Source organism: Polypterus senegalus, chromosome 4 (genome assembly GCF_016835505.1).
Source record: "Polypterus senegalus isolate Bchr_013 chromosome 4, ASM1683550v1, whole genome shotgun sequence".
NCBI lineage: Eukaryota > Metazoa > Chordata > Cladistia > Polypteriformes > Polypteridae > Polypterus > Polypterus senegalus.
Genome location: NC_053157.1, coordinates 239,044,459 through 239,054,215, shown reverse-complemented (window position 1 = coordinate 239,054,215; position 9,757 = coordinate 239,044,459). Strand labels below are relative to the sequence as shown.

At 43.1% G+C, this 9,757-nt stretch overlaps 1 protein-coding gene across 2 annotated transcripts; it reads right to left on the bottom strand.

The window, feature by feature from the left end:
• Positions 1-2,217: 2,217 nt before the first annotated feature.
• LOC120528252 (zona pellucida sperm-binding protein 4-like) lies at positions 2,218-5,244 on the bottom strand. Of its 2 annotated transcripts, none has more exons than XM_039752377.1 (12): positions 5,040-5,244; positions 4,828-4,949; positions 4,663-4,735; positions 4,422-4,580; positions 4,160-4,347; positions 3,819-3,916; positions 3,617-3,744; positions 3,261-3,450; positions 3,037-3,184; positions 2,790-2,865; positions 2,472-2,594; positions 2,218-2,360 (listed from the first exon to the last, which is right to left on the bottom strand). In XM_039752377.1, exons 1-12 carry the CDS (start codon positions 5,194-5,196, stop codon positions 2,239-2,241), a joined length of 1,584 nt encoding a protein of 527 aa, XP_039608311.1. In that variant the 5' UTR covers positions 5,197-5,244; the 3' UTR covers positions 2,218-2,238. The 2 variants fall into 2 exon arrangements, with proteins under 2 accessions (XP_039608311.1, XP_039608312.1); XM_039752378.1 differs by having other exon boundaries at positions 4,663-4,726.
• Positions 5,245-9,757: the final 4,513 nt, after the last annotated feature.

Sequence of the window (9,757 nt, the reverse complement as noted above, 5' to 3'; positions counted from 1 at the left end):
GGTGAATTCCTATTGGCAGGCTATTCCAGATTTTAGGTGCATAGCAGCAGAAGGCCGCCCGTCTCACCACTTCTTTTAAGTTTTGTTCTTGGAATTCTAAGGAGACACTCATTTGAGGATCTGAGGTTACGATTTGGAATATAAGGTGTCAGACATTCCGATATATAAGATGGGGCGAGATTTAAGGCTTTATAAACCGTTATAAACCAAAGTTTCTCCGTCTTTCTTTCCCACGTCGCAGTGGTTGAGGCGCATAGAACAGAAGTAATAATGCAGACACATTAACGTCATAACTCAAGAATTCACAGTGACTTTAAATTCGAGTATTAAGTACTCAGTGCAATACTAAGTTGTACATCAAAAAGTTTACAAAACACAAAATTATACTGCCAGTAAGAACATTTAGTTTTTGGAATTTTTAATGTTTAAGTTTACACAACTTAAGAGAATTAAGTTATTTGGACTGCAGGGTTTACAGTGTGACACACTCTAGCTTTGGAACATTAAGACATCTACTCTGTTCAGGGCAAAGCAAAAGTGAAGATTCCCCCACAATGTTCAGACTTCTAGGTATTTCGGTTTTTAATTTACCAAATCACAGTTCCATGGGGTTAGAAACTTCAAAACAGTTTTGTGTAGCTTGGAAAATTCTAGAAAATTGTCAAGCCATTCAACAATTAGCCTCACTGGAATCAGCATGTAGATAGTTATTAGGACCGACCATCATTAAGAATAGGATACAGAAGCGTCAAAGTTTCAGTTAATGTGAAGCATAGCGAGTCAAATCAATGTGTCGAAACAGCCACGTGACCCTTGACGTTTGAAACTTCGAACGTCATCAGTGCTTCACACTTCGCTTCAATGGTTTGATGCATTTTATATAGGCTACCTGTTCATTCAGCGCCAGAGCTGTCTCGCATTCAACAATGTTGGGTTGTGAGAAGAGAAAGATCTGGAGAGCTTTGGTGACAGATGAAGTGTCAGCGTTCAGAAGTATAAATGGACAAGGACCAGAACAGAATTTTCCCCTCTTTTAAATGTTGACGTAAGGCTGAAACGGCGAGTGCCGCTTCACATGCGCTCGTTATTTCATGCCGTGACTCCATTAACCACCAGATGTCGCTGTTCACACGGAGACTGAAAAGCTTCGACTCTTGATCCGCCAAAATACTGTAGAAAGAAGCCTCAAAGCTTCACGGGACTTCAGTTACCCCATCACTACCAAATGATGTTGTACAGCAACAAAAGGGACTCGCATCCTCTTTAAATTAATACATTTCACTTAAAATGAAAAGGAATGCCATTTTTTGAATATTGCTAGTGTCATTCCTGTGGACTGCTGAAATTCACCAACTTGATTTAGATTATTCTTTACCCTTTGTACTGATCAAAACATGCAATTCGAGTTCTTATACCGTTTTCCTCTTCTCTATAACCAGACAATGAACTACTTTGTGCACAGCAGGGCCACACCAAAATAAAGTTTGTGCATATAAAGTCCCAGCACGGGCAGGGATGGCTACAGTGTTTAAATCAACTGGGTGCATTCATGGTCACACACCGAAAAAATCAATACTAAGATACCAGGAATTGCACGCAATGTAAAATCTAAACAGGAGAGCTGGTGAAAGTGCTACTACCAAGAATGGCCACACCTGAAGGAAGTCTAAGATACGAGCATAGCATGTGAGAAACGGCAAACTGAAATGGAGGTTAAAGATAGTTCTCTAGAAGAATGAAGATAAATCCCTAGAGACCAGCTACACCCCTGGCACTTATTGCGATTACCCACCGGTTAATGCAATGGAGAACAAGGAACCATTTAGTCTAATGCAATGAAACACACTGGACAGGCAAGCAAAGCTTTGCCCCATTTCAGAGAACACACTAGAAGTTTGTTTGGAATGGAACCCAATTCCCATGAAATCATAAACTCAAGAGGAGTGCCAAGTGTTGGCTCTGGCATTAAATAGGCAGTAGATCTGCCAAAGCCACCCACCTTCACAGAATTATCCAAACATTTTGCACCAAAGATTACCTTGAGAAAATCAATTTGGTTGAAACCTTTAAAATTTAGAGGCGAGGGAATGGAATGACACCAAAGCCCCCAACCCGATTCCTACAACTAAGGCTGGATAGGGTTCCCAGAAATTATTTATGAGACAGCACAATGTAGGTCAGGTTCTAGTAAAGTCAAATGAGTAAAGAGATCAGTCATATAATCAAAACAAGTTTTTATTAATATTTCAGATTCATTTTTTGCCAGTTCAACCTTCTTAAAGCAAGTACAGCCAAAATGAGCATCACCACTACAAGGGTAGTTGCAGCTCCTAACACCAGGTATCCAGTGGGAAGAGAGGCTGTGGGAGAAAAAAAGCAAAGGATAGTTACACCCAAAATTCTCCAGATCACAATACCAAGGATCATATTGATCCTAGTATATTGGCTTAATCCAGGATCAAGATGATTACCTTCTTGCTTCAGCCTGGATGTTTCCACCTGGTCAGCCTCAAAGATTACAGGACCACTGTGAAGGAGCACATTCTTCTTGGCAAGAGCAATCTGGGCCACCTTGTCTGCAGCTCTGCCTGATCCTGAAAGCAGAATGGGTAGGATTAAACCAAACTCATTAAACCATCCATGAGAAGTAGCCAAATGCCTATACAAACTGCTAAAAAAAAAAAAATAGCGCAGTCTAGACAAAACGGCAGTGCTGGAGTTGTACAAAGCATTAAAAACCAGGTATTAGAAAGGCACCACAAAAACCAAAGTGGCCAAAAGCTACTCACTTCTAGCAGGACAAGACAGAGTACAGGGGTCTGCTGCAGAAGGGTAGCAGGCAGCAGCAACACAGTAGATGAAGATCTACAAAGAGACAGTAAGGACACAGTTGAACCCAAACAGGTCTAGAAGTCCCAGACAATAAAATTCTCACTAGATTCCGAGACACTCCAAACCAGAGAATATACATTTCAAGTGAAACCATATTAAACATCAAGGAGGCAAAAAACAAAATTCCCACTTAAAGGAACCAACCTTTTCTGCCAAGGCTTGCCGAGCGACAGAATCAACAAAAGCAAACATCTCAAACACAAATCTCTTGTAATGACTTGGGTAGGGCACTCCAGATGTGCTGTCCACAGTCACCAAGCTGGTTAAATAGTTGTCCCCTGTGTTTGGACACCTGGGACAAGAAAAATTCCACAGTTAGCACGGAACAGCCAACATCTTCTCCCCACCATCAAACCAGGAGCACATACCCATTCACCAGAAGGCTCCACTGGGGCTGGCTGGAAGCAGAAGGTCCTGGGGTGACCCAGCAGTCCCCAAGAGTCAGCACAAGGTTAGGGTCAGTCCTGTTCACGATGTGCACTTCCACAGCCACAGGATCCCTCAGAGTTTTGGTCACTGGGTAGTCAGCATCCACATAGTAGGAGCCATAGGAGGAATCTGGCCATGGAAAGGAAGGGGCATGAACATAATGGTCAAAGATTGCCATCTAACATACAAATCTGCTCATTTAACAAAAAAACACACACACACACACACACACACACACCACACAAAACCCACACTCAACTTTTCAAAGACAAGGAGACACCACCCCATAAAGTACCTGTTGCAATGACCAATTCCAGGTCAAATGGCCCTTGCTCTACTACTGGAAGAGGTGGTGCCACAGTATACACCTCAGCCTCCACTTGCACATCCTGGCTTCCCGAGTAGGTGCACTGGAAGAACAACCTGAGGAGAGAATCACCACATCATAGCAGGTAGAGCACATTTAGGGTTAGAGGAAGCAGGTTCAGAAGCCTTACTTGTAGACACTGTCCCTGGTGATGGAGCCCTCTGGACCAGTCCTCACAGTGATGGCAGCAGACATGGTGTTCTGGTAGGTCACATTGCCACCAACCATCTGAAATAGGGACATCAGTCAATGCTGACCACTACATCTTGAGGAATGTCAGCTTGCCACACTACTAGAACTCCATTTTCCTCTTTGAAGATATTCAAAGAGATTCTCTACCAGGAATCAACCCCATTTAAAAACCCTTTACATCTTATCAAGCCAAAGGACAATGCTAAACGCGTTTTTTTCAACTAGTGACTTAAGGTTTGCCTTCTAGTCAACATTGCTTCATTCTAGATGGAGGCTCACCTGAACTGTGCTGCCACAGGTACTGACTGGAAACTGGTACATGACAAAGCTAGACAGGCTGGTCACAGGGCTGCAGCCAACAGAACTACTGTCCCCCAACTGGAGGGAGCCAAGTTCCAAGGGAGGAAGGGTCACATTCTTAGATACCACCACCACAAACTGGCCATCCAGGGTGCACTGCACAGTCACTAGCCAAAGCAAACACAAGCATGAACATCCAATAAGATCCAGCTTTGCTTACTCACACCCTCCAACCACTCACCATCATTGGCATAGTAGCATGGACTGGTGCTGCTACTGGAATCATAGCAACAGTTGTTGGCTTCACAGTCTGCTTGAGTAATGGATGAAGACCCTCCACAAGGGAGCTTCTCACCATCTGCCACTGTGCATCTCTCAGCAACACTCCCAGATCGGCGAGCTGCGATGTTCAAAAAGCCCATTTAGAAGAGAGAGAGAGAGAGAGAGAGACTCATGGTGCCAATCCAAAAGAGAAATCATACCTGGCTTCGGACAGGTGAAGGTTTTCACATTTGATCGAGATCCAACAGCAATAGTCACGACATACTGGGATCCCTATAGAGAACAGGAGAGGCTCAGACCACAACACAAGATACACAGCTTAATTAATAGTAGCTACCAACGACTAAAGCATCAGCGATACTCACCTGCTCAGACACGTGAGCGTACGATGAAGAAAAGGGGACCGTTATTGTGGTGCGGCCAGACATTACACGGAGGACAATTCCTGGGAGTTCCTTGGTTACCTTTACAAGTCCGCCTCTCGTCTCTAAAATAAAATACAAAAGTTTAAGTCCAAGGACAACATTTACACGAAGTTACGAAGAAGTCCCAGTAATCGAGGGAACGTCGCACTCACTCTGGAGAAAAACAAGTGGAGAACCAGAAAATGACAAGGTCATCGTGTTGTCGTCGTCGCATTTCTTAGTCACGTCCTCTGACCGAGCAAAAGCCAAATGAGCACCCTGCACCCAAACGACCAGCCAGAAAAGACACCAGTAATCCAAACGCGCCATGTTGTAAATGCGGCAAAATGGAACAAGACATAAGGTAGAGAGCGCGCGCGCGGGTTTAAATAATCTGCGGCTGCAGCGGCGCACGCAGGTGACTCGTTAGTGAGGAGGCGCGAGAATGGAGCGCGGGAAATCGGCGCCACTCCATCTGCACCTGCGGCTTTATTGATCAATCAGCACGTCACAACATCGGACTGATACGTCCAAAGGAAGATCGCGTAGAAACGATAGCTCTGCTGGTGGACCTGTCTGTTAATTTAATGAGGGGAATCAAGAAACATCAAGGAAGAAAAGAGACGAGAGATGTGTGATCAACAAGAATTTCTAAAGAGGAACTTTGTAAAAAAGACGGTTTGGGAATGATCCGGCGCCATGTTGGATAATCTTAAACCACATTCTTTGTCTTCTGTGTTAATAATATCTGATTGTTTAAAAATTATAATAGTCATAATAATACGTCCAGCAGTATCGATGTCAAGTGAATTTAGTTTATTTATTATTAATTTTTTACGTTCAGTGTTGTTATAATGCAGAAGACAAAATTCCTCCTTATGTTGGATTTGGGGAAGAAATTATAAATGTGCTCCCCTATTTCTTTTGCTACGTTTTTTATTATTGTTTTTAACAAAAATAGTATCTTTTCTGTTTTTAGCTTTTGCTAGTATTTAGACTTAGCGTTTATCTTATCAGTGATGAGTTTCCCTAAATCGATGCTCAATATTAGCGATTAACGCGTAACTTTAAAATACACACAGCTAATTTCCGAGGTGCTTTTTCGTTCGTTTTCTAAAATCCTGTTTAAGCAGCCACTTTATAAAGTCCTATTACCCCGGTCCTGAATTCTTCTACAAAAATAAAATCACATATCGACGGTAATGTAGCCGATTGGCACTGATTTCATTTTAAGGAGATGCTTTATATTTATGCCTTTCTAACACTTTTTTTTTTTATTATTTTTTTTATTTCCTCATCGCTTATCTTTACAGAATAATTTTTTTTTGCTGCTTTCAAATTTTTCCACTTTAAAAAAAACTGCTGTATTTTTAAATAAGTATATTACAATGTTCACATGTTTACAGTTTTTTAATGTATAATGCTCTGAATTCTGCCATATGTTGCTTGCGTTCAATGTTTTTACAGTAGTGATGAACTTCTCCAGGCTGGTGGTCAGGCTCTGACATTGCAAGCCAAAGTTTGCTTTCATTTTGGAGACGCGAATCATCCCAACTGACTATAAAGCGGGACCTGTCGTACTGTGTGCAATGGGAAGGGTGATCACCAGGATTGTGGCATCTGCAAGAGGATAACACGGCTGTCAGTGACAGGTAAGGTCCTTGTTAGTGTCATCCTTTGTAGGACCCATGATCTCTTGCTCACCTACCAGAGACCAGAGCAGTCTGGTTTTGCGCCTAAGAAGTCTGCCATTGACCACATCCTGCAACTGAGGGTTCTCATGGTGTTCAACCGCGAATATCATCAGAGGTTCTTTGCATTCTTTGTCAATCTTCATAAAGCATTTGACTCAGTTGACTGAGCTGCACTGTGGGACATCCTGAGACTTCATGGGAGTCCCTGAAGGTTGCTGGATTTCATGGCCAGGCTGTACACTGGTATTGTCAGTGCTGTGCAGAGAGAAGGCAACCCCTCTTTGTTTCTTCCAGTTGATTCTGGTGTCCAACAGTGGCGTGTTCTGCTCCTACTCTGTTCAATGCTGGCAGGGTCGTGGGGTCCAGCAGCTGTGGGGCATCTGTTGGTGAAGAGAGATTCACTGATCTTGATATTGCCAATTTGGCTGATCTTCGTGGAGTCAATGGAGGCTCTGATCAGGGGACTCGAGAGACTGAGTGAGGAGTCTAAGTTTGCGAGGGTCCTGATAAAAACCAAGAGCCAGGCCTTGGTTCTTTCTGTCTGTCTGCAGAGACAAATTTGACCTTGTTGAGAGGTTTACTTACCTCTGTAGTGACTTTCTGGTTGCTCTTCCTCTGAACTCAGTAGATGGATAGGGAGAGCATGGGGTGGTCATGAGATCATTGGAAAGGGGTGTGTGGCTTTCCCGAGTTCTATGACAAAGGACGAAGGACTAAGTCTTTTCTGTCCTTGTACTTCCTGTTTGTGAGACATGGATGCTATCCCGTGACCTGAGATGAAGACTGGACTCCTTCATGTGTGTCTCTTCAGAGAATCCTTGAGGCCTGCTGGTTTAACTTTGTGTTGCTCACAGAGTCCTGAATGAGGCACGTGACCTCCACAGCTAGCAGAGCTGACAATGGGTCAACAGGTCATGGCTCAATTGGGTCAACAATATTGGATGGATCACGTGGGTAATGGGACAGTGTCCATGACCTACTGACTAACGATAATATTTGCCCGAAGCGCTTTGAAATTTTAATATGAGCCTGAAAATACAAAGCTGTTTCATTCCATGTCCCTGTATGTAATAAAATGAAAACAGCTGCAGAATTATTAGGCCTACCTACTTACTTATCTCTAAGACGACTGACCGATCAATTGAGTTGATTTCTAAGTTTACAATAAAATACACCGAACAGAAAACAAAGTAATCCTCGATGTAATATTTTAATTTCACTATTATATTTTAAGTACAGAGGAGAATTCAACATAATATGATTTAAATTTGTTTAGCGTCCTGGGCCCAGTTGTTCAAAAGTAATCCAATGGGATTTGGGATAACAGATCGGATTAAATCTTGAAAATGGGTTGTTCAAAGGGAAAAGAGGGACCCTGGTATCGGATCAGATCACCTAATCCAATCTCAGTTTTAATCAGGATCAAACAGTCTTTTGTGTTGTTCAGACGTTTATTTCTAATTTGGGTCACATTTGGTCCCAAACATCAGGATAATCCTGATCCCAACACAGAGGTGGATTCAGTGTGGATTTCTGGCACACCATAAAATATAACTTGAAAATTGATCAAAAAAGCTATGTTTGCAGGTGACGTATACATCTATTTATATTTTGTACAATTGTTGAACTAGGACAGTGACAATGTAAATAAAGTAGGGAGTAAGACATGAGGCCTTTTGGTATAGTCAAAGGAAAAAAAATCCCTGTGAAATATCAGTACTCAAACAAAGTCTCAAAGCTCAAAAAGCTCTACTGTCCATTGTATTTTAATGAAAATGACAATTACTGTTACTCAAGTCGTCAGGCAGAAGTAATGTCTTACAATTGCATCCCTGATCACACGTCCAGTCTGGCCGTCATTTGGAGCGAACATTGGAGGTTGCTCTGGTTGCACTTCATCAGGCTCAGGTCCATCATATATGTCATCAAGAACAACATTACGCCTGGTGGCAATGTCATGCAGGACAATACAGGCTGGTATTATATTGTATGCCACCTTGGGTGCCACCCGCAAGTAGTTAAGGCATGCAAAGCGCCACTTCAGGACTCCATTTAAGCGCTCAATTGCGCGTCTTGTTTTGCAATGTGCAGAGTTGAAGCCTGCCTGCTCAGGTGTGTTTGCAACTGGAAAAGGGGGTCATCAGCCATGGTAGGAGTGGATAAGCACCGTCTCCCAGTATTATGCCATTTGGTCGGTTGGACTGGAGCTTTCTGTATAGTGCGCTCTCCCTCAGGATACGTGCATCCTGGACAGATCCTGGCCACTTGACAACACAGTTTGTGATGATGAGGTCAGCGTTGGCCACAAGTTGGACATTGATGCTGTGCCTCCCTTTTCAGTTCACATACTGCCACTCCCTTTCATGAGGCGCTTGAATGTGTGCATGAGTACAATCAATAACACCAATAGTATTAGGCATGTTCCCCAAAAGAAAGAAACTTTGCTTAGTTTGCGCCATCTGGTCATCCTTGGGAAATTAAACAAATCCATTGACCAGACTGGCCAATTCAACTGAGACAGCTTTCACCACATTACTAACAGTTGATTTGTCCACCCCCATATTGTCACCAACAACCTGGTAGAAAGTCCCAGAGGCATAAAAGCGCAGTGCAGTTAGGCCCTCTTCCTCCACAGACAGAGCGTGACTCCTTTTGGTGTTGTGCTGTAACTTTGGCCTGACAAGGTCTGCAATGTTCTTGATATCATCCCTGCCAAAGCGAAAACGGGCATACAGTCCCTCTGTAGTGTATAGCGCAAGTGGTTTGGCACGCTCAGCATACTCCTTCCCAACCTGTGGTAGCGATGAACAACACCCGCCAAGCCAATGCCTCTGTAAACCGATGAGGGAGGTGTGTAAGAAATTGGTGATTTTATTTGGTCACACACCAATTAAGCAACAACGAGCTGACTGGTTTGTCATGTGTTGATTTACCCCAATCAAGCACAGGGCCTATAAAATCAGTGTTAGCTACACAAAAGAGACGGAACCATGGACTCAAAAGGCCCTGATTTCACAGTGGCAGAAAACCATGCACTGTTGGAGGGTGTTCGGTGCCATTATTACTCGATAGTAGGACACTTCAGTTCTTTAAAGGGGAGAGAAGTGACCAAGATATGCAAACAGAACATTCAGGAGGACATCACCATGAATGTGAATGCCATAAGCGCTGGTGAGAAAAGGGGCACAAAACAACTC

Coding starts and splice junctions, on each gene's coding strand:
- LOC120528252 (XM_039752377.1), bottom strand. CDS start 5,196: ATGGCGCGTTTGGATTACTGGTGTCTTTTCTGGCTGGTCGTTTGGGTG. Junction 3,451..3,616: donor GGAATTGGTCATTGCAACAG/GTACTTTATGGG, acceptor TTCCATGGCCAG/ATTCCTCCTATGGCTCCTAC. Junction 2,595..2,789: donor TCTGTCTTGTCCTGCTAGAA/GTGAGTAGCTTT, acceptor TTCTGCTTTCAG/GATCAGGCAGAGCTGCAGAC.